This window comes from Lissotriton vulgaris, chromosome 3_1 (assembly GCF_964263255.1).
Source record: "Lissotriton vulgaris chromosome 3_1, aLisVul1.2, whole genome shotgun sequence".
Classification (NCBI taxonomy): Eukaryota; Metazoa; Chordata; class Amphibia; order Caudata; family Salamandridae; genus Lissotriton; species Lissotriton vulgaris.
Window position 1 is genome coordinate 2,113,514,623 of NC_141689.1, and position 24,601 is coordinate 2,113,539,223.

The 24,601-nt window shown below is 48.9% G+C and overlaps 1 protein-coding gene across 1 annotated transcript in view; it reads left to right on the forward strand.

Moving 5' to 3' along the window:
• CORIN (corin, serine peptidase) overlaps positions 1-3,519 on the forward strand; it is a 1,855,778-nt gene extending 1,852,259 nt beyond the window's left edge. The window contains exon 22 of the mRNA XM_086962682.1: positions 2,890-3,519. Within this exon, the coding sequence (XP_086818808.1) occupies positions 2,890-3,072 (183 nt within the window). The 3' untranslated portion in view covers positions 3,073-3,519. The remainder of the gene's footprint in view (positions 1-2,889) is intronic.
• Positions 3,520-24,601: the final 21,082 nt, after the last annotated feature.

Sequence of the window (24,601 nt, forward strand, 5' to 3'; positions counted from 1 at the left end):
GGCATCCCTCACCAACTTAGTGTGACAACGGGACAGATCACCCAAATGAAGGAGAGCCAAGGGAAAAGAGCATGGTTGACCTCGTTCGTCATAGCTGAAGCCAGCTTTTGCCACTTGTGTAACACTGCTGGGTTAAGTGGTATTCACAACCGATACTGCATAGAAGTTTTTGCAAAACAGGGATACTCGTCGGGGGAAAAGACATTTCCTAGTTTTTTCCCTAAAATCTCTCACTTTCTTGTTCAGAAATAAAGTCATGTAAGGACTATACAAAAAAGTTATAGCCCACATCATCTCAAAAGTTGGAATGGACAAAAGCATATCCACCAAAACCAGTATCCCTTACCTCTGCCCAAAGATCAGTGTAGCCTTCCTGCTTAACTTTGACACAAGAACGAAATACTCCAAAGAAAAAGGCAGTGTGTCCCTCTAGCAGTCATGAACAGTAAGGTGTTATTTTTTCCAGACTATACTAATGCTATGCAACATAAAGGCAAATATTTTCTAGAGGTAAAACAGTGCCTATACACTCTAGTACTGGAACATATGCTCTTGAAGGACCTCGACTGAGGAAGAGAACGCTTCATGGAAGCGGCATGGGACTAGGCTACTAACAGAAAAGAAAGTGCACCCAGACATTGATGACAAAAATGGAAACAACGTAATAGGAATTGACTGTTGCTACTAAGAAAACCAAACACTTGCAGAAACAGCTGCTGCAATAGTGAATATCATTGCACAGTGAACCTTAGAATCATGCAGTTGCCAGAATGACTCTGAACTTAAATGTCCGAAGGGCATCGGAGACCATTAGGTGGAACTGGGTTGTAATTAAATGCTAACTGCGGCCACAAGGGCCCCATGCTTGAATGTGGTCAGAGTAACACAGAAGCCACCATAGGGGCCTCTGTGAAGATTACGTTCATAATGTGAGGGGAATGGTTGCCTGGTAAAGTGGTGTGGAAGCAGTACATGCTGATGTGAATGTAAAAATCACATTGGATCCCACAGTAAACACATTTGTCTACGGAGGCTGGAGGAAATTAGAGAAAAAATGGCAGAGTCAACTATTTACCAGTTAGGTAATCCCCATTTGTCTGGTGAGGTGACAGTTCTCCACTAGAAGACATCTTGTGCACACTAAACCCCATACTAAAACACAATAACATCAATAATTGCCCCTTCCGACTCCTTTCAACTTCTTCCTTCCTTTTTGGTCCCCCTTTTACAGGGGAAACTCAGAACACTGTGGTACAATTGTAGTATCCATATGTAGAGTGAAGACCAATTCTTGATATCTGGTTCACTGGGAAAAACATCTTATGCATTACAAAGATGCAGCACTGCAATAGTGAAGTTAATTACCTGTTTTAGGACAATGCTCTGGTATAAGATTATTTCTGTTCCAATTTTTAAATCTATATAAATTAACATAAACTTGTGCAAGAACTTGAATTGCCAAATGTTGTGCATTTTAAGGTTGTGCATTGTTTCCTTAATGTCTCTTCAGCAGCACCGAAGTGGTGAGGAAATGGTTTGCAAAACTCAGTGTACCATTGCATTGCCATTGATAAATTTGTAACAGTTTTAGCTAGATAGAAGAGTGTGAAAGACACATGCTGCAAATAGCAGCAGGCTAGATCTCAAAACCCACACAGACATCATCACAAAGAGGAACATTGTGAACCCCTTTATGTTTTGGATTGTTGAAGACGCAGGCTCAAGTAGAAAAACACATCTATGTTTTTTCACTGGATGATTCCTTTATATTTTATAGTGACATCATTTAGGCTCACAAAAAGAACAGGAGGAAAACAGTCAACAAGAGAAGAGGTCTAATTTTTGTCTTTTCAAAACGTGACTTGTTGCAGATTTCATGAACCACTGTAACAATAAATACAGGCCAAAAAAGGAAAACATAACACTGTGTGCATTAAAGGACAATTAATGATTTGAAGTGATTTGAAATTAATTACATTCATTTGTTGAACACAAAAAACTGCAAATGTTCTCCTTTAGTTCCACCCATCACATTAATACATCCAAAACGCGCTGGTTATATAAAGACTCTTTATACCACTTTTAAGAGAATCTGATGTTTTTTTCCTCTCCCGTACACAAGTGGCTGGCGGGACGATGAACATAAGCTGGAGATCAGGAAGATTAATAGAATTACTTATTAGTTACTAAAGAGATGCAGGGTATTTAAACTGATATTGAAATTCAGGATCACAAATTGATGAATTTTTCATCTTTAAGATAATTCTTGAATAAAGCTTTGAAAAAACATTGGATTCTCTTAAAATAGGTATCAAGAGTCTTTTTTATAGTCAGATTAATATGAAGGATTAATGTGATGGCCAAACTAAAGGAGAACATGTGTAGTTTTTTAAAGGATATTCATTTGATATTAGCTCTTGAGGAGATGTGATTAAGCCATGAAGAAGGTTCAGTTCACTTTAAGCCGTGAAACACAAGTTGGCTCTACAATTTTAAAATTGTTTGACTGTACTATATCAATAACATTTAAGTTAACAACACTGAATTTTTGAAATAATGTTACCTACTACATGAAGATACAAACTTGCAAAATTAAAATGAAGAACGAATACAATTAATATTGTATTGAGATGTTCAACAAATACATGTAATTGTCCTTTAATTCAAACAATGTTATGTTTTCCTTTTTTGGACTCTCCAATTTGTAACATTTATTGTTACAGTGGTTCATTAAATGTTGGCACTAGGATTGTTCTTCCAGGGTTTTGTCACTCTGGTAGGGTGAGTCCAGCAGGGCATTTTTTACTTATGCAGATTTGTCTGTGTTAGCAAACTTGATCAGAGAATTCAATCTGTTTAATGGTGATCTTCACATTTATCTATTTGCAGGGGGACAGTGGAGGTCCTTTAGTGTGTGAGCAGCCCGGAGGAAGGTGGACCTTATTTGGCCTAACATCTTGGGGATCGGTCTGTTTTTCCAAGGTTTATGGGCCTGGCGTTTACAGCAATGTGTCACATTTTGTGGACTGGATTGAAAGACAGATCTACATTCACACCTTTCTAACAGACTAAATATCCAAAACTTGTTACGGAACCAACACGTGGAAGATCAAGAACATGGGCAGCTCCACTATGATTGCTGAAAATCCTCTTGGGGTAACCGACAACCTATGAGCTCCATGTGATGGAAGGAGATTGAGAAAGCGCTTTGCTCGCCATTTGCCACGACAAATATCGCTGTATCGGACCTCTGTACTCTTGTACTTTTATGTTGAGTATTTTTCTTTAGTTTGCTGTTATCATTCCAGATATTAGAACACGTCTTCATCACAGTTTTTGATGAACAAGAGGCAAAGCAAATTCTTAGGTACTGGAGTTCCTCCATACTCCCCAAATGACAGTCAGCAATATACCATGGGGTCTGCCATTCCATGTAACGAAGTGACTTTAGGTGTAGAATAACTCAGAATCAGTGGTAATATTACTATACCGCTTTCGTTATTTACCTGCTCTCCCAACACACAATATGAATCTACTTCTTGACAATTTGAAACTAGCTGATTGGTTCTAGTACCATAGGTGCTTTGCCATTGGCTGTAATTCAACAGTCTATCACTAGGGATAAACTGCAATCCACCCTTCACTGTAGAGAAGAATGGGCCAATGATCTCTAGTAGAACAGAATGAGTGAACACACTGGACATTATGAAAATATAAGCATTAGATGTGGAACTCGATTAGATTGAAAATATTGCAATCACCAGAATAACCTTAAGAGCCACATTAATGATACCTCACGTGCCACCTGTATTCCAAACACTCACAGGCAATGTTAGGAAATCAAGAATGATTTTATGAAGAGGCTGGAATACATCATTTAAAATGTGCAATGTCTTGGTAAATCCTCTTTCATTCCCAGCATCTTGTAAGTGGGATAGTTTTCTGCCTGGCACACAACACTACAAAGAATGTATAGACAGACAGTTGAAATCACTCACATGTTTAGTAACTATGACATGGCCTGGGTCTTCTACCACTGCTTCAAATATAATTCACAAGTATTTTGAGGTAAGTGTTTATTCAGTCTTTTTAGTTCTTCTTCTCATAACTATCTCATATTGAAAGAACAGGTTGTTTGATTTTCTCCAGGGCTGTTTGTGTCCCTATATATAGAAGCACTATACAGTCAGACATTGGGCTTGGGCAGTGAGATGCAAAGTGTTCCTTACTTGCCTGTATCTGTAGGTCTTCGACTTAAACCTCTTTCACAGATTCACACACTTGAATATTCTTTACTGTTAAGTTAGGCATTCTCAGTACTTTCACAACAGCAATAATACAGACATAAGATTTAATATAGGAGCATATTCACCTCATTTTGAAAAAATTTCACCTGATTCTTTGATGTGAAGATTACCTAGATTATGCTCCCAGAGGCCTTCAGATTTTAATGCACACGTATTACATTGTTCGTAAAGAGGGTAGACCAGATGTTTCAGAATTAAGAAAGATGTGAATATTAACACATTGAAACAGGTATGCACCCTTTTTTTCTCCAACACTGGGTCCATCACAAATTCAAACTCTTTGAATAGAATAGCAAGTAGTTAATGTATAGCTTGGAATAAGTCAAGGTTGGGCCAAAACTCACCTTGTTCAAACTGGCTCTGTACCACTGTCTGTTACACTGTAACTTCTCTTCTGTATTGGGTGACATGGCAGTAGTGCAAGTCGAACATGTGTGGTGTGCTTCACATTGCTTAGCAGTTGTTCTGCCTGAGGAAAAGTGTGATTCACCATGCAACTCCTTGTTTGCTTTGAAAGGCCATTCTCTGGGATTTTCCTTGGTGCATTCACTGGTCAGCAAGACATGCACCAGTGAAACAATTTTAATTGAGCTTTCTGAAAAAGAAATATGTTCATTAGATTCTGATGATTCCTCCACCATCACTATCGCAGGTCTATTTTAAGTTCCAGATTTAGTCATATTGTGCCTTCCTAACTTCCTTTTGTATGTCTTCAATGATTGATCACCTGCTCTAATGCTAGCATCATGTATAGGCTGAAGTTGGGCAGCAGAAGGATGCATTGCACTACTTCTGCAAGGTATTTGCATTTCTATGTTAGGCACAATGAGTTTGCACCAAATTCTGCTAATATATTTACAAGCCTCTAGGCCTTCTCCTCTGAGGGTATTACTCACATATTTCTCATATCAATGTGCATGCCCAGGAAATTCAGATCTTGACTTGGGATTATGGATAGCATTTTTGTGCTTATGGGAAATCCTAATGAGTTTGTAGGTTCACAGGAATTTCAGGTGAGTATAAATGTACAATTAAAGAATGCTGCTATCATCTAATCTAAATGTGGTTTTCCTTGGGAGCCATCCTTGTACCTGTATCACAGCCACTTAATTTATATCTGCAGCTACGTTCATGCTATTTTGATGTTCCCTTTCCTTCTTTTAAGATATTGTTAGCTTTTGCTGTCTTGTCAGCATGAGGATGATCTAGCAAGGAAGCTATTCTGTTCATATCTATATCAGTTCAGTTTCAATCTTTATTTCGATCAATTTTAGATCATAAAAGATATACAGACAGATATTCAATTAAAACAAACAGATAATATACACCAAACAGCATTAAAAATCATAAAAAAAGATAATATTAAAATCATTGGCTGTATGTTACCGTTACAATTCATCAAAACAATTCATTTATCCCAGAACTTGCTCTTGTTTCAAAGAGCGAGTGCGGATGTGCCACATCGCAGTCAAGAATTTTGCTCCCGCGAACACGAGAGGTGAGAGGTCCGTTTTTAGAATCCTGTAATATCTATATACTATGGCCAAAGCCTTCAGCATCTTGATAGTAGTCACAGCGGTAAAAAGCAATTTTTTTCTCAATGGTGTTCCGACATGTTCCCGCCCTGTCTGTTAGAAAAGTAAATGGAGCTGAGGTGTTAACCTACCTACTTCAGATTTCTTCTTTAACTACAGAGTTTTTTTTTTTACCCATAATGCACGTTGGAGCATTTTCTAGGATGTGACATCTCCTGTGTTCTCCTTCAGATGGAAATTCTTGAGAACCATGCTTCATAAAATGGACATATTCTGTCTAAATATGCTGGGGGGAAGATTGGACCATCAAACTACAAAAGGTATTCCTCATGGTCTATACGGAGGCTTCTAAGAAGCGCATGTGAAGCTTTGCCATGTGTCAAACAAATCTGCTTCATCAACCATGTAATCTGCAGAAAAGAAGTCAGAAGGGCCACCTTTAGAGATCACTTAATTTTACCATTCATCATCTGTGTTTACAATCTCCTTCCCGTAGCCCCTCATCTCGTTTTTCATTATCATATCCTAACTACTTCTGGTCAGTGCTTCCCTTGCTGCCTTTAATGGGAGATAAATCTCATTGATGTTGCTATCCATGAAATAGCCTCCAAGGCAATGTAAGCAATGCAGCACTGACTCAGGAAACCTCCCAGCAGATTCTGGATCAGGAAGGCCACACCATATTCTTCTTCTGGGTTCCAGCCTTCATCTTATATATTCTCTTTCTCTCTTCTGCCAAGGTTCAGGCACTTCCTCATTTCACTCCTCCTCTCCTTTAGGTGCATTATGTGAGAAACATCTTTGATGGGAACTTTTATAGTCCAACAAAAGAAACACATATTCGTTACTACTATCCAGTGACATGGTGTGCACAGTTTCAATAGGAAAATGCTTCTTGAGGGGCTCGAAGTTTAGAGATCTATACCAAGAGACCTTCCTTTAGACAGTGCCTGCATTGTCTCACTTAGCAACAAGTGTTTTTGGTCAGATGTGTCGGTGTTGCCAGTGCACTCAGAGGTAAAGCCTTGCTGATCAATAGTGTCTTTGACAAGAAGACAATGAGCAGCGTTGTTGATGAGATGGTGAGACACAATTGTCACAACATTAAAAGCATTGGCTTTGATGTTGTGGGTATCCCATCAGTCACTGTTTTATCTATGTATGCGGTCGTTGTGAATAAACATCTAGAGAGCTATTCTACAGCTGCTACTTAGCAGAAGAATTATTTGAACAAAAATGTGGATTTCTAGCTGGTCTTGAATTGATGGTCTGTCACTGAGTATCTTGTAGATTGTAGATTGGGAGAACTCAGCAATGTACTCTGATGGAGCTTCGTCTGGCCAGACGCTATCCACCCTTTTCCATGAGGGTCTCTCTTGAAGCTTGTACTTTTCTTTCTTGGAGATCTAAAAGCAGATCTCCTTCTGCCACAGGAATAGGACCACTTGCAGATTTCTCTCCGAAACATGTGCAACTCATTTAATTGAGGAAAGAGACAAGCCCCTCCTCATTGCTCTTGACGATTATAGAGCTAAACACCTGACACATGGCATGTTCTTTCAGAATGACCTGAGGTAGAAGCAGCACAAACTATCTCTTTGTAGAATTTTGATTTAGTTCTTCTTGTGACTGCATGCTTGCAGCCTTTTAAAATGTTTTGGCCTTTCTTCTTCTTCCCTAATGATAACATCGGTGGTTGCACTCTACTCAAAAGCAAAGCCCTGGAGAGAAGATCAGTAGGAGACTCTTTCTAGGCTATCAGCCCTTGAGAGTGTCAAACAGGCCAAGAAATCCCACGAATATTTTATCTGAATTTGGCAGTTATTCAAGTTGTCTGATGACTTAAACATGATTTTCTGTAGGAAATGTGAGATGCTGTCCGAGAAATAGAAAGCCATAAAGTATTGACTGTTCAAGTAACCTCTAGGATTGGAGCTTAAGGCCTACTCACCTCCCAGTCAGAGGGTTGGAGGGCTTGGACTGGGGTGAACATGCTAATGTTTTAAACATATGAACATACAAATGTTTTTCTAAATGTACTGAATCCCGTATTGCTAGACATCCCTTCAGTAGGAAAAAAAGGTGACACCACTATGGTCCAAATAATACAAGAATGGGTCCCAGGCATTTGCACAATCATTTTAAATTGGGCTGGTATGCTGAGCTCTAAAATTCTCCACTAATAGAAGATGGTGTCGAATTACTCTGGGACCTTCTGTTAAAAGAAAGTAACAGACAACTTCGGGTACATTTCCATCCACATGGTACAGTAGAAAAGAATGCTGTTTTTCTAATATATATTCTGGGCATATCCGGGAGCAAAAGCACAGCAAGTGGGAGTTAGTGAATGAGTGAAATTTGTGATACAGAGCAAAAAACAGAGTTAAATAAATGCCGTACAGCACTTTATTCCCTTTGACTGAATTGCCCTTATGTTTCCAAATATCACATTTATGAACATACAGACCTGAAACATTTAGGGAGCATCTAGACCATTCTTTTAGCAGAGCTGGTGGAGTTAAGCAGGTGCCTTGATTAAACAGCACTTTGAGACAGATTGTTACAAGAATTTTCCTTTTTTGTGTTAATGTTTAACATCTTTGATGAATAGCCTTATAATAACCCAGACTGTAAATCTTTCTGTGTGGCAAGTTGTTGCGTGACAGTATAAATGCCTTTAGAAAAGGAATAATTCGTACAAGCTGTGTCTGCTGTGACATTCCATGTAAAGAGAATATTTGTAATTTTATAAATGTATTTTTATACTTTTTTTTCTAGGTGTACACAGAGATATATATGTAGTCTATAAAATGCAAATCTTTGTAATCGTCAGCCTGTATTTTACAGTAGTTTGCAAAAATGTCCACGACAATCAAACGTCAAAACAATTGTGATTGCAGTCTATGATTTAATTGAAATAACACGTATGCACACGTGCACACTCACACAAACATGAAACACTCGATGTCTGCCTTTTACCAAAACAAAATGAAAATAAAAATCTAAAACTTTATTTGCTTCATCATTTTGTCTAATTGGTAACCAGATTATGATTTTAACAGTTTATTGCTGTTTTGGTTTTAGGTATGCTGAGACTCTGTGCAGATATGTGGTCTCTATCACTGCAAACAAACAAAATATGTAAGAGATATCGGAAGCTGGAATTATATCAAGAATTGGTATTACAGTTTAAACATGATTGTTGTGCAGACAAAGATGATAATCAGCAAACTGTACTGTAAAATCCTTAGAACATGCATACCAAATTATGTTTCTGAGGCACTATGGTATGGTTTTCATTGTAAGTCTTGTTTTTAGGTGGGAAACTAGCAACAAAAAAACCACTAAGGGGCATATTATCAAGGGAGGCGATAGTGAATTATCGCCGATTTAGCTGCCGTTTTCGGCCACAAAGCAGCGATAATTCTATTGCCCTATTAGCAAGCTGTTGCTAACAGCAGTTAGCGACAGCTTATAGGCGATAGTGAGCGGTTTGGGGCCCGCTTTGCATGTCAGAGATATTTATCACTAATGACATACAAAGTGGGCATACCCAACCTGTTAGCGACTGAAAGCAGTCGCTATCGCCTATTAGCAAGGCAGGCGTAGCGATGGAAATATTCGCGCTAAGCGCGAATATCACCGAAAACTAACACCTGCCCAGACCAGTTCTAGTTCAAGTTCAAGTTCAAGTTAATCAATCAATCAATCAATCAATCAATCAATCAAAGCATTTATATAGCGCACTACTCACCCAGAGGGTCTCAAGGCGCTAGGGGAGGGGGGTCCGCTACTGCTCGAACAGCCAGGTCTTGAGTTGCTTCCTGAAGGCGAGGTGGTCCTGGGTCAGGCGGAGGTGGGTCGGGAGGGAGTTCCATGTCTTGGCGGCGAGGTAGGAGAAGGACCGTCCCCCTGTGGTGGCTCTTCGGATGTGGGGGACGGTGGCGAGGGCGTGGCCGGTCGATCGAAGCTGGCGTTTGGGAGCGTAGAAGTTGAGGCGGCTGTTGAGGTATCCTGGTCCTTGGTTGTGTAGGGCTTTGTGTGCGTGGATGAGGAGTCGGAAGGTGATTCTTTTGGTGACCGGGAGCCAGTGCAGGTCTCTCAGGTGTCCGGAGATGTCGCTGCGGCGGGGGATGTCCAGGATGAGTCGTGCTGAGGCGTTCTGGATCCGCTGAAGTCTTTTCTGGAGTTTGGCGGTGGTGCCGGCGTAGAGGGAGTTGCCGTAGTCCAGACGGCTGGTGACGACGGCCTGGGTGACCGTCTTCCTGGTCTCGGTGGGGATCCACCGGAAGATCTTTCGTAGCATGCGCAGGATGTTGAAGCACGACGAGGAGACGGCGTTGACTTGTCTGGTCATGGAGAGGGTGGAGTCCAGGATGAAGCCCAGGTTGCGTGCGTGGTCGGTTGGTTTGGGTGCGCTGCCTAGGGCGGGGGGCCACCAGGAGTCGTCCCAGGCGGAGAGTGAGGATCCCAGGATGAGGACTTCCGTCTTGTCCGAGTTCAGTTTCAGGCGGCTGTTCTTCATCCATTCGGCTACCTCTTTCATCCCTTCGTGGAGGTTGGCTCTGGCGGTGGCGGGGTCGTTGGTGAGGGAGAGAATCAGCTGGGTGTCGTCGGCGTAGGAGATGATGTTGAGGTTGTGCTGGCGTGCGATGTCTGCAAGGGGGCTCATGTACACGTTGAAGAGGGCTGGGCTGAGTGAGGAGCCTTGAGGAACGCCGCAGATGACTTCGGTGGCTTCAGATCTGAACGGGGGGAGGCGGACTCTCTGTGTCCTACCGGCGAGGAAGGAGATGATCCACTCCAGTGCCTTCTCCTGGATTCCGACGTTGCTGAGTCGCTGCACTAGTGTACGGTGGCAGACAGTGTCGAAGGCCGCGGAGAGGTCTAGGAGGATGAGTGCCGTTGTTTCTCCGTTGTCAAGCAGAGCTCGGATGTCATCGGTGGCTGAGATCAGGGCGGTCTCGGTGCTGTGGTTGGCCCGGAAGCCAGACTGCGAGAGGTCGAGGGATCTGTTCGTCTCGAGGAAGGCGGCCAGCTGCTTGTTGACGGTCTTCTCGATGACTTTTGCAGGAAACGGGAGCAGCGAGATGGGGCGGTATTTCTTGAGGTCGGTGGGGTCGGCTGATGGCTTCTTTAGTAGAGCGCTGAGTTCGGCGTGCTTCCAGCTCTCCGGGAAGGTAGCGGTGTCGAAAGAGATGTTGATGATGTCCCGCAGGTGGGGTGCGATGACAGCGTCGGCCTTGTTGAAGACGTGGTGAGGGCAGGGGTTGGTAGGAGATCCGGAGTGGATGGAGTTCATTGTGCGGACGGTGTCTTAGGTGCTGATCGGGGTCCAGGCGCGGAGGGTGGTGTCTGGGGGGCGGTGGTTCGGTCGTGGCGTGCGTCGGATGAGTGCTGAAGCTGTTGTGTATGTCCGCGATCTTGTTGTGGAAGTAGGAGGCGAGGGAGTTGCAGAGGTCTTGCGAAGGGGTGATGTCGTTGTTTTCGGCGTTGGGGTTGGAGAGCTCTTTGACGATGTTGAAGAGTTCCTTGCTGTTGTGTGCGTTGTTGTCCAGTCGTTCCTTGAATGCGATTTTCTTAGTGGCGTGGATGAGTTGGTGGTGTTTTCGGGTGGCGAGCTTGAGGGCAGTCATGCTGTCCGGTGTTGGGTCTCTGCGCCAGGTTCTCTCGAGGGCTCGGCAGTTCTTCTTGGAGCTCTTGAGTTCGTCGGTGAACCATGGGGCTTTCTTGCTACCGGGTCTGCTAGGCGGGGTCTTCAGAGGGGCGAGGTCGTCTGCCCAGTCACTGATCCACTTCGTGAGGTTGGTGGCCGCTTGGCTGGGGTTCGTTGCGCTGGTGGGTGGGTTCTTGCTCAGGGCGGTCGCGAGCTGGTCGGCTGTGATCTTGTTCCAGCTTCTGCGTGCAACCTGTTGCTGGTGGTGGTGGATCGTGGTCCTTCTGAAGCTGAAGTGGACGCAGCTGTGGTCCGTCCAGTGGAGTCCGGTGGCGTGGCTGAAGGCGATGTCCTTGCTGGATGAGAAGACGGGGTCGAGTGTGTGTCCGGCGTAGTGGGTGGGGGTGGTGACCAGCTGCTTGAGTCCGAGGTTGGCGAGGTTGTCCAGCAGGGTGGTGGTGTTGCGGTCGTTGTTGTTCTCCATGTGGAAGTTGAGGTCCCCGAGGAGGATGTAGTCAGCGGAGGGGAGGGCGTGCGTGCTGATGAAGTTGGCGATGTCTTCGCTGAATTGTGTGCGTGGTCCCGGGGGTCTGTAGATGAGGGTGCCTCTGAGGGTGGTCTTGGGGTTGATGTGGACCTGGAAGTGCAGGTGCTCGGCGGGTGCTCGGGTGTCGTCGGGGTTGGTCGTGATGCGGATGGTGCTCCTGTGGATGATGGCAATGCCTCCTCCGGTGTTGTTGATGCGGTCCCTTCGGACGATCTTGTAGCCGTCTGGGATGGCGATGGCGATGTCGGGCGCTGAAGAGGCGTTCATCCAGGTTTCCGTGAGGAAGGCGACGTCTGGTGAAGTTGTGTCGAGCAGGTTCCAGAGCTCGAGTTCAAGTTCAAGTTCAAGTTCAGAGATTTGTTTAGCGCACTACTCGCCCATAGGGTCTCAAGGCGCTTGTGGGAGGGGGAGCATTATTTATCGAATAGCCAGGTTTTAAGTTCTTTTCTGAAGGAAATGTGGTTCTGTGTGAGGCGGAGGTGAGTGGGGAGAGAGTTCCAGGTCTTGGCCGCCAGGTAGGAGAAGGATCTTCGTCCCATGGTGGATCTGTGGATGCGCGGAACTGCGGCAAGCGCTTGGTTGGAGGATCTTAGTTGGCGGGTGGGTGTGTAGAAGGACAGTCGTGTGTTGAGGCATTCGGGTCCTAGTTTGTAGAGGGCCTTGTGAGCGTGGGTGAGGAGACGGAACGTTATTCTCTTGTTGACGGGGAGCCAGTGGAGGTCTTTCAGGTGGCCGGTAATGTGAGCTTGGCGAGGGATGTCCAATATGAGTCTGGCCGACGCATTTTGGATGGGTTGGAGTTTTTTCTGTAATTTGGCTGTGGTTCCGGCGTAAAGGGTGTTTCCATAGTCCAGTCGGCTAGTGACCAGTGCGTGGGTGACCGTCTTTCTTGTTTCGGTGGGGATCCAACTGAAGATTTTTTTGAGCATACGGAGTACGTTGAAGCAAGAGGATGAGACGGCGTTAACTTGTCTGGTCATCGAGAGGGAGGAGTCTAGGATGAAGCCCAGGTTGCGTGCATGGTCTGTGGGTATGGGTGCTGTGCCCAGGGCCGATGGCCACCAAGAGTCGTCCCATGCAGAGGGTGAAGATCCTAGGATGAGAACTTCCGTTTTGTCTGAGTTAAGTTTTAGGCGGCTGTTTTTCATCCATTCGGCTACTTCTTTCATGCGTTCATGAAGATTGGTTTTGGCGGTGTTAGGGTCTTTAGTGAGGGAAAGGATCAGTTGGGTGTCGTCAGCGTATGAGATGATGTTGAGGTTGTGTTGTCGCGCGATGGATGCGAGGGGACTCATGTACACGTTGAAGAGGGTGGGAATGAGTGATGATCCTTGTGGGACTCCGCAGATTACTTCGGTGGCCTCTGATTTGAAAGGGGGGAGTCGGACTCTCTGGGTTCTCCCGGCGAGGAACGAGATGATCCAATCCAATGCTTTCCTTGTATTCCGATGTTGCTGAGGCGTTGTATGAGGGTGCTATGACAGACTGTGTCGAAGGCGGCGGAGAGGTTGAGTAGGATGAGGGCAGCTGTTTCTCCGTTGTCCAGTAGCATTCGGATGTCATCTGTCGCTGGAATGAGGGCGGTTTCGGTGCTGTGTTTGGCTCGAAAGCCGGACTGTGAGGAGTCGAGGGAGTTGTTGGATTCAAAGAATGCGGCGAGCTGGCTATTGACGGCTTTCTCAATGACTTTGGCTTGGAAAGGGAGGAGGGAGATGGGGCGGTAGTTCTTAAGTTCAGAGGGGTCAGCTGTGGGCTTCTTTAGGAGGGCAGTGAGTTTGGCGTGTTTCCAGCTTTCTGGGAAGGTAGCGGAGTTGAAGGAGCAGTTGATGACATCACGGAGATGGGGTGCAATGATGGAATCTGCTTTGTTGAAGATGTGGTGGGGACAGGGGTCGGTTGGTGATCCTGAGTGGATGGAGTTCATCAGGCGAATGGTGTCTTCAGTGGTGATTGGGTTCCAGGCGTTAAGGTTGTTAGAGATCGGTTTGGTTTTGGAGGTGCGTGGGGTGGGCTGTTCTTTCGAAGTGTTCTTATAGCTGTTATGTATGTCGGCGATTTTGTTGTAGAAGAAATAGGATAATGAGTCGCAGAGGTCTTGGGAGGGAGTAATGTCGTTTGAGGCTGCGGTGGGGTTGGTAAATTCTTTGACGATGTTGAATAGTTCCTTGCTGTTATGGGCGTTGTTGTTTAGTCGATCCTTGAGCGCTGATTTCTTGGTGGCGCGGATCAATTGGTGGTGTTTGCGGGTGGCTGCCTTGAAGGTGGTCAGGTTGTCAGTGGTTGGGTTTTTTCTCCATGTTTTTTCTAGAGTACGGCATAGTTTCTTGGAGTTCTTAAGGTCATCGTTGAACCAGGGGGCCTTTTTGCTATCTTATTTGATCTGGTGGTTTCTTAGGGGTGCTAATTTGTCAGCGCTGTGAGTGATCCATTGTTTGAGTTTGATGGCAGCTTCGTTTTGGTCTGATGAGAGGGCTGGAGGGTTTTGGTTGAGCGATGTGATGAGTTGGTCGGTGGTGATTTTGTTCCAGTTTCTTCGAGGAATGGGTTGTGGGGGGTTGTGAGTCGTGGTAGTTTTGTAGCTGAAGTGAACACAGCTGTGGTCCGTCCAATGGAGAGCTGTGGTATGATTGAAGGAGATGTGTTTGCTGGAGGTGAAGATAGGGTCGAGCGTGTGTCCGGCTAAGTGGGTGGGGGTGTCAACAAGTTGTTTGAGTCCGAGATTGGCCATGTTGTCCAGAAGGGTGGTGGTGTTGTGGTCGTTTTTCTTTTCCAGGTGGAAGTTGAAGTCTCCCAGTAGAATGTAGTTCTCGGAGGTGAGGGCGTGTGGGCTGATGAAGTCAGTGATGTCTTCGCTGAATTGTTTACGGGTTCCTGGTGGTCTGTAGATGAGGGTGCCTCTAAGTGTGGTCCTGGGGTCGGTGTGGATCTGGAAGTGGAGGTGTTCGGCGGTTGCAAGGTATTCGTCGAAGCTGGTCGTGATTCTGATGGTGTTTTTATGAACGATGGCGATGCCGCCTCCTGTTTGGTTGGTACGGTCTTTTCGGATGATCTTGTACGCGTCCGGGATGGCTATGGCGATGTCGGGTGCTGATGATGCGTTCATCCAGGTTTCTGTAAGGAAGGCGATGTCCGGGGATGCAGTGTCGAGTAGGTCCCAGAGTTCTGTGGCGTGTTTGTGGATCGAGCGGGTGTTTAGCAGGATGCATTTCAGGTGGTTAGAGTCGGAGCTGTGTTTGGAGGACGTGGATTTGTCATGGGTCTTGATGCTGGTAAATTTGCAGGAGTGGCAGGCGAAGGGACCGTGGGTACGTCCTGGGGCAGCTTCGTAGCATTGTGGTGTGGGTCCGGGGTTAAGGGCTAGGAGGGTGGCGGCGTCAAACATTATGCGGGAGGAGTGCAGTTTGCGGGGGCCAGGGGGTCTGGCGCTGGGCGCGGTCCAGGCGCGGACAGGCGTAGACGGGCTTACCTTTGGCGCACCTTCGGCGCGCCTGGGGCGCAACCGCTGCGCGCAACTGCATCTGTCATAAATGGATGGTGGGGAGGGGCGAGGGAGGGTTAGCTGGGAGGCGGGAAGCGGGGCGGAGATCCGGGTAGGGAGGTACCAACAACAACAACAGATCACACAAAATGGCAGCGAGCCAAATTCGCCACAGGGTTGGGGCACAGGTAGCGGCACAATCAGGGAGAATCAATGAGCACAATACAATCTAGTACAATCAGGCACAATTGAGGACAGGTCTACAGCGCACCCAGGCAGTCTCGCGCATATAGATGATCACGCTAATGCAAGCAGTCAGGCAACCTAGCGCCACGCAATATTATGTATTGCACGATCTCTGGCAATGGCAGCAGCAGCGGCAGCAGCTAGGCGAGCAGGCAGGCAGCGGTGGTCTTAGAAAGCGCTAACGATACCACTTGGAGGCGGGGAGCTGCGTGAGGAGCGGCCGTTACTGCTGGAAGCAGGGCGGTCACAGCGAGACACAAGGGGATCAGGGTAGATAGTATCAGTGGGAGGGAGGGTCAGCTGGGAGGCAGGAAGCGGGCGGAGATCCGGGTAGGGAGGTACCAACAACAACAGATCACACAAAATGGCAGCGAGCCAAAATTGCCACAGGGTTGGGGCACAGGTAGCGGCACAACCAGGGAGAATCAATGAGCACAATACAATCTAGTACAATCAGGCACAATTGAGGACAGGTCTACAGCGCACCCAGGCAGTCTCGCGCATTTCGATGATCACGCTAATGCAAGCAGTCAGGCAACCTAGCGCCACGCAATATTATGTATTGCACGATCTCTGGCAATGGCAGCAGCAGCGGCAGCAGCTAGGCGAGCAGGCAGGCAGCGGTGGTCTTAGAAAGCGCTAAAGATACCACTTGGAGGCGGGGAGCTGCGTGAGGAGTGGCCGTTACTGCTGGAAGCAGGGCGGTCACCATGATATCCAATGGGAGGTGGATAACATGGTATCCAATGGGAGGTGGATGATATCCAATGGGAGGTGGATAACATGGCTAAGAGCATTTCATCACTAATGCATGAATATCACTGTATTCTCGGTGATATTTACACATTTTGCAGATATCGACGGAAAATGTATCGCTTTGGAGATAAACGTTGCTAATAGCACGTTATCTCAGCGATTAATTCCGGCGATGCTCAGCGATAAAAAAATCGTTGCTAAGCCTATTTATCGATAAATATCGCTACTTGTTGGTAATATGCCCCTAAGGCCGATATGCTGTTTGATTAAAGGAAGGAGAATTATCCCTGGATTTTATCGAATTTCCCAAATTCTGAAATCCCGTTTCAGGCCTAGGAGGATTAAGAGCTACACTGTCACCTTCCACTGGCCTTTCTCTACAGAGAAGACAGGAATCCATGGTTCATCTTTCTATTCCACGATGTAAGGCAATTAATTAGGAACATGTGATGGGAAAGAACCAAATGAGGGTTTAGAATACCCATCCCTCAGAAGAAAAGAAACATCTCCACGTTTGCCTATGCAGCCTATCACAGGGCCGTCAATGTGATAAGACAACAGCGCGTTATTTGAATCTAGAGATAACGGACTGTGAGGTTGATGGCATTTCTGAAAACGAGCATTGGCAAAGCCAACAGGCCTGGATTGTTTCAAGAGTACACATTTTTTATTGTAATGACCGTATCTTTTTTTCTGAGTTATGGGTTTGAATGCACCTAGTTGACAAGTATGTGTATTGCGGACTGTTTATTATAAAAATCTGCATAATGCAGCATCATAGCCACATTGGGAGTTTTAGCTCTGGTATCAGACATACATACCATCATGATCTTTTTACAGATGATGCATCAGGGTTATATATGGCTAGCATGCACTATATAAGGGCAATCATGCCTGTGCTTCTTTAATATACACCTAGTGAAGACTTTGGCTCCCCTCCCTCTCACATCATGCTATTGGCCGCTTGGTGTTTAATTCTACCTCCTACAGAGTACTTATATGCAATGCATGAAGGACCTGTTTCACCTCTAGAAAATAAATACACATGATATGAAAGAGACACGTTAGTGATAGATTCCTTACCTTAGAATATCCCCAGGCGTCAGACTGGATCGGAAAGTTTTGCTTAGCAACCCCTGCGCGTCAGTAGGTGGCGACCTGTGGCTCCGGGTCCGTCACTGGCATCGTCAGCTCCAGGTTAACGTCACGGAGAGTACTTAGGCGCCACCCATGTGCGCTGACGTCAGTTCTTTCTTTTTCCGCGCCAGTAAGCGCAGATCCGGATTGAGCACATACCTTGGTCTCTTTTTGACCACTATTTTTGAGACGTTTTGTCTCCCCATCTTTTTCTTGGTGCACACAGGGATGCCTGGTTTTAAGTCCTGTGGGACTTGTCGCCGAAACATGTCAGTAGCGGACCCTCACGACGTTTGCCTCTACTGCCTGGAGGCTGACCACGACTCCTTGGACTGCCGCAACTGCCGTGCCATGGCTCCCAAGACCTTTAGAGGGCGGCGGCGGAAGTTGCTGGAGGTCCAGCATTCCTTGCGCCACCGCTCCCGGTCTTGGGGCCGCTCCCGGGACCAGAGGCGTCTCTCTTTGGACTCCAAGTCTTCGCCCTAGGATTCCGGTAAGTGTCGCCATAAAAAAAAGAAGTCAAAGAAGCGTGTTCGCTCTCCGACGTCTCCCCGTCGCTCCTCGGAGGCGGACGAGGGGGACAGTGGCTCCAGGGAGTTCTGCAGCCTACCCGCCATACCCGGGTCGGTCGGCGGTTCCAGAACAGATGCAAGAATTCCTTGCTGCTTTGAGCCGCCTTTACAGGCCTCGGGTTCCCTCCGGCGCACCTTGGGGCCCCGTGGACCCGTGTCCAGATCCTGTTTGCCCGGCAGCTCCGCCATCGGCTCTGGCCCCGGCGCCACTGGATCCTGTGCCGCTGGCTCCGGCCCCGGCACCACGAGGTGCGGTGTTGCCGGCTCCGACCCCGGTGCCACCCTCGGCTCCAGCCCCGGTGCCACCCTCGGTTCCAGCCTCGGCACCACCCTCGGTTCCAGCCCCGGCGCTGCACTGGGTTCAGTTTATCCCACCTCTTCCCCGGTTCCCAGACCATTTTGCACCGGCTTGGGATCCGCATTGGGAACAGCGCTGGTCCGGCCCTGGCCGGCGCCGTTCCTGGCGCCACGTCTAGCTCCCTCCACACCAGAGGCGGACGACAACGGGGAGGGCTCAGATGACCCGCTTGCTCAGCAATCTGACTCCGAGCTCAATTGGGTGGATGACTTGGAGGATGCAGGCTACCTCGTTGTCTCTTTTGACCCGGGGTCCGCCTCTCCTCCTCCCACAATGGAGGAGGGTGCCTACTATATGGTGGTCCTCCGTCGGCCTGCTAAGGCCCTCAATCTTGACCTCCCCACGGTGCCCTCAAGACCAACCTCCTCACTGAGGTGCTCCAGCCAGCGTCTAACTCGGTGGAGACGCTGCTTCCCTTTAATGACGTTATTACGGAGGTCCTCTTGGGCACCTGGTCAAGACCGACCACGGGGCCCTGGTGGATAAAAACATCGCTAGATGCCACTGACCAGTGCCAGGTGACCCCGCTTTCTTGACCACTCACCCTACGCCTGAGAACCTGGTCATTCAGGCCTCCATGTTACAGAGTCCCTTTCCACTGCCCCACCGGATAAGGACTCTAAAAGAATGGACCAGTTTGGGAGAAGCTTGTTCTCCTCGGCCAACCTTGGGCGGCGCTCGGTGAACACCACTTGTTTGTTGGGCCGCTATTCCCACGCGGTGTGGACGCCGTTGCTCAGGTGTTGCCTCAGTGTCCTGAGGAGGTGCAGGCTACCCTTTCTCAGGCGATTTCTGAGGGCAAAGATGCGGCTAAGTTTGCCATCTGGTGTGGGTTAGACACCGCCGACTCCCTGGGCAAAGCGATTTCTACAACCATGGCAGCGTCACGCCTGGTTGTGTTCGACCGGATTCTCGCCCGATGTCCAGAGTTCGCTCATGGACATGCCCTTTGATGGCATCCCTCTGTTTGGCGACAAGGCCGACAGCGCCCTGGAGCGCTTTAAAGACTCGCGGGCTACGGCCAAGTCCCTGGGTCTTTCTACTAAGGCCCCGGCTACTCCTGGTTTTCGTTCCTTTGTAACCAGGGTCAAGGCGCCCAGGTGCACCCTTCCACCAGGCCTGTCCAGAACAAGCTGCCGTGAGGTCGCAGTCACGGTTTCCACAGGGGCGGGTCAGAGAACCTGCGTGTGGGTCCATCTACCTCCACCGTCCCTGCTTCCTCCTCTAAACCCTCCTTATCCGAACTTCAGGGAGCACCCCACGCCAGTGGGTGGCAGGATCCACAACCACCTTCCCCACTGGCGTGAGATTACGTCGGACAAATAGATGCTGCAGATTCTCTGCAAGAGTTATTCCCTTCCCTTTAAGTCCCTACCCCCAGCCATGCCACTTCGGCGCTACCACATGTCGGGGTATCATTTGGCTCTTCTCCAACAAGAAGTTGCAGCCCTCTTTGCCAAGGGGGCCATCAAGTGCCATCCTGGGCCGGAAGTAGGGAGTGGTTGTTATTCCCACTACTTTCTGGTCCCCAAGAAGGAGAAATGTGGCCTGCGTCCTATCTTGGACCTCCGGGATGTGAATCGCTTTCTCCGCAAGGAGAAGTTCAAGATGCTCACTCTAGCTCAGGTCTTGGCTGCCCTCGACCCTGGAGACTGGAAGTTAGCGTTGGACTTGCAGTACGCGTATTTTCACATTCCCGTCCTGCCAGCCCACCGGCGTTCGCTACCGTTCACGGTGGGCCAGGAGCATTTTCAGTTTACTGTGCTCCCCTTTGGCCTTACCAGTGCCCTTATGGTGTTCACGAAGGTGATGGCGGTGGTCGCAGCTCATCTGCGCAGGTTGGCGGTGTCAGTCTTCCCCTACCTCGATGACTGGTTGTTGAAGACGGGCTCGCCCCAGGCAGTCGTCACCCACCTTCAGACTACAGCCAACCTCCTGCATCTGCTGGGGTTCTCCGCCAATGTGCCGAAGTCGCACAGGAGTCCGCTTCATTGGAGCGGTTCTGGATTTGATGCAGTTTCGGGTCTATCCTCCCGAGCAGCAGGTGCGGGAGATTCAGACTATGATTCCGATCTTTTAGCCTCTATCCCGGGTTTCAGTCAGGATGACCCTCCGTCTCCTGGGCCTAATGGCCTCCTGCATCCTGCTGGTGCAACATGCCAGATGGCATATGCAGGCTCTGCAGTGGCACCTGAAGTTCCAGTGGGCACAGCATCAGGCCAACCTGTCCTATCATGTCCAGATCTCGGAGGGCACTGCACGACACTTGCAGTGTTGGCTCACGAATCGCGATCAGGATTGGGTCAATGGCAGATCCCTCTCCCTTCCCCAACCGGAGTACAAAGTGGTGACGGATGCGTCCCTCCTGGGATGGGGAGGCCACTTGGGAGAGGCGGAGATCAGAGGCATCTGGTCTCCATATCAACCTTCTGGTGCTGCGGGCGATCTGACTTGTACTGAAAGCATTCTTTCCCTCTGTCCAGGGAAGTGTAGTGCAAGGTCAACACCACCGCCATGTGATATTGCAACAAACAGGGCGGGGTGGGGTACTTGACCCAATGTCAGGAGGCTCTGCGCCTCTGGACATGGCTAGAACATCAAGGCATTATCCTGGTGGTTCAACACGTGGCAGGTTCTCTGAACACCAGGGCGATCAAACTCAGCCGCAGGTGCTTGATTGATCACGAATGGCGTCTGCACTCGGACGTGGTGCAAAGTCTCTTTTAGCCGTGGGGAGAGCCTTGGTTAGATCTATTCACCACCGAAGAGAACGCGCAATGTCATCAGTTCTGTGCATTGGAGTTTCCAATGCGGCATATGCTCGGCTACGCTTTTCTTCGCAAGTGGAGTTGCGGTCTGTTGTACGCCTTTCCGCCTATACCACTTCTGCCCAGGGTGCTGAAGAAGATATGGGGCGACTGGCCCAAGTCATTCTTGTGGCTCCAGAATGGGCTCGAAGACTATGGTATCCCGAGCTACTCAGTATGAGCATCGATCCCCCGATCCGTCTGCCTCTTCGGGAGGATCTTCTGTTGCAGCAGCAGGGGACGGTCCTCCACCCGAACCTGTCCAGCCTCCACCTCCATGTTTGGAGACTGAGCGGCGACAGTTGACAGCTTTCGACCTTCCTCCCGAAGTCTGTAATGTTATTCTGGCAGCCAGGCGTCCCTCCACTAAAATGGTAAACTCCTGCCGATGGAACAGATTTGTGGCATGGTACACGGTAAAGGTTGTGGATCCCCTTTCTGCCCTCTTTCTGAGGTTCTTCTGTTTCTTCTGTCTTTGGCCCAGCAGGGCTCTGCTATGGGCACTATCAAAAGTTATCTTTCTGCCATTTCCGCCTTCCTGCGGCTTCCTGATCAGCCTTCTCTTTTTAGGTCCCCGGTTGTTAACCGTTTCCTCAAGGGCATTACGCACATGTTCCCTCAAGTGCCTTTCATAATGCCTCAATGGGACTTGAATCTTGTCTTGACTCTTCTGATGTGCGCTCCCTTTGAGCCTCTTCATAACTGTCCTTTAGGTCTTCTTACTATAAAGACAGCTTTCCTGGTAGCTATCACCTCTGCCAGGAGAGTGAGCGAGCTCCAGGCTCTTTCTTCCAAACTTCCTTTCCTTTCGGTTCATCCGGACAAGGTGGTTCTGAGGACCCGTCCTTCTTTCTTGCCAAAGGTTGTCACGCCCTTTCACATCGGGCAGACCATCACTTTTCCCACCTTCTTTTCACCTCCGCATCCTTCCAGGGAAGAGGAGAGGCTCCACCGTCTGGACCCAAAACGTGTGCTTGCTTTCTATCTGCAGCGTACGCCAGTGGCGTCACAAGGGTTGGTGTCACCCGGTGCGGGTAACTCATGGTGTCACCCCCTCATGACTTACCGCATGGACCATCTCACCCTCTGCTGCACCATCTCTGCCTCTGTCCGCACCATCTCTGCCTCTGTACGCACCATCTCTCCCTCTGCCCGCACCATCTCTCCCTCTGCCTGCACCGTCTCCCCTCCGCCTGCACCATCTCACCCTCTGCTGCACCATCTCACCCTCTGCTGCACCATCTCTACCTCTGTCCGCACCATCTCTGCCTCTGTCCGCACCATCTCTCCCTCTGCCCGCACCATCTCTCCCTCTGCCCGCACCATCTCTCCCTCTGCCTGCACCGTCTCCCCTCCGCCTGCACCGTCTCCCCTCCGCCTGCACCGTCTCCCCTCCGCCTGCACCGTCTCACCCACCGCCTGCACCGTCTCACCCCCTGCCTGCACCATCTCATCCCCTGCCTGCACCATCTCTCCCTCTGCCTGCACCATCTCTCCCTCTGCCTGCACCAGCTCTCCCTCCGCCTGCACCAGCTCTCCCTCTGCCTGCACCAGCTCTGCCTCTGCCTGCACCATCTCCCCCTCTGCCTGCACCAGCTCTCCCTCTGCCTGTACCAGCTCTCCCTCTGCCTGCACCATTCCCCCTCCGCCTGCACCCTCTCCCCTCTGCCTGCAACATCTCCCCTCTGCCTGCACTGTCTCCCCTCCGCCTGCACCGTCTCACCCTCCGCCTGCACCGTCTCACCACCTGCCTGCACCATCTCATCCCCTGCCTGCACCATCTCTCCCTCTGCCTGCACCATCTCCCTCTCAGCCTGCACCATCTCCCCCCTGCCTGCACCATCCCCCCCTGCCTGCACCATCTCCCCTCTGCCTGCACCATCTCCCCTCCGCCTGCACCACCCCCCCTGCCTGCACCATCTCCCCTCTGCCTGCACCATCTCCCCTCCGCCTGCACCATCTCCCTCTCAGCCTGCACCATCTCCCTCTCAGCCTGCACCATCTCCCTCTCAGCCTGCATCATCGCCCTTCTGCCTGCACCATCTCTCCCTCTGCCTGCACCATCTCCCCTCCACCTGCACCATCTCCCCTCTGCCTGCAACATCACCCCTCCGCCTGCACCGTCTCCCCTCCGCCTGCACCGTCTCACCCCCTACCTGCACCATCTCATCCCCTGCCTCCACCATCTCTCCTTCTGCCTGCAAAATCTCCCTCTCAGCCTGCACCATATCCCCCTCTGCCTGCACCACCCCCCTCCCCCGCCTGCTGCTCTTTTAACCCTTTCCTCGTCGCCTTCTCCCCCCCCCCCATGGTTTCTCCTATAGTTTTTGGCTCTTCTCAAAGTGACTGAAATAAACTCATGAAATGCGCTTTGAATTTGTGCACGCAACACTGAGTGGAAAAGTTTGGTGTCATCCGGTGCGGCCCGCAACCCCCTAGTGATGCCACTGGGTTCGATTCCTCAAGATCCCAGCAGCACAACCTTGCACTTACTTCTCCACTCCAAAATAGCAGCAGCACCTCACTCTGTGGCCTGAGGACTGACTGACTGACAGCCAGGACCCAGTGGCGTAACAAAACTTGAGGGGGCCCCCCTGCAAAGTACCTGGAGGGGGCCCCCACAATCTGGACCTAGTCAGGAGCATTTAGGCCAGCGACCTGCTGCCCGTGGACAGTGCCAGAGGGGGCTCACTCAGCATGGGCTACGGGTGCTAATGTTACGTCACTGACAGTGTCATGTCACTCCTGAAGGTATTAAGGTGTGCCTGTACATTTCTAGGTGCCATGGGATACAGGACATTCCACCCAAAGTACAGGTGAGTTTACATATGTGTCTTAAGGGAGGCCTTAGCAGGAGAAATCTACAGCTTGGGTGTGGAGAAGATGCTGACTGACCTCTTCAGGACAGAAGAGTTTGAGTCTCTTGACAGTTTGCGTTTAGGTACCTTGTAACTATGTCATTGGGGCAATTGGAGAAAAAGCGTTTCAACACCTCGTCTAGTAAGTGCTACATAAATGCAATTTTGTTACAAATCAATACAGTCTAGCTAGTCATGTGGATTAGGGTACAGCCTTGTGGCAAGTATTCAACAGTGAGCAAGAAATATATCATTGAAGTAGATGTGAGAACGAGGACTAAATGACTGCCATTAAAGTGGATGGGTTAAAGTGAGTGTTGGAAAGTGAGTGGTCTGAGAATAGG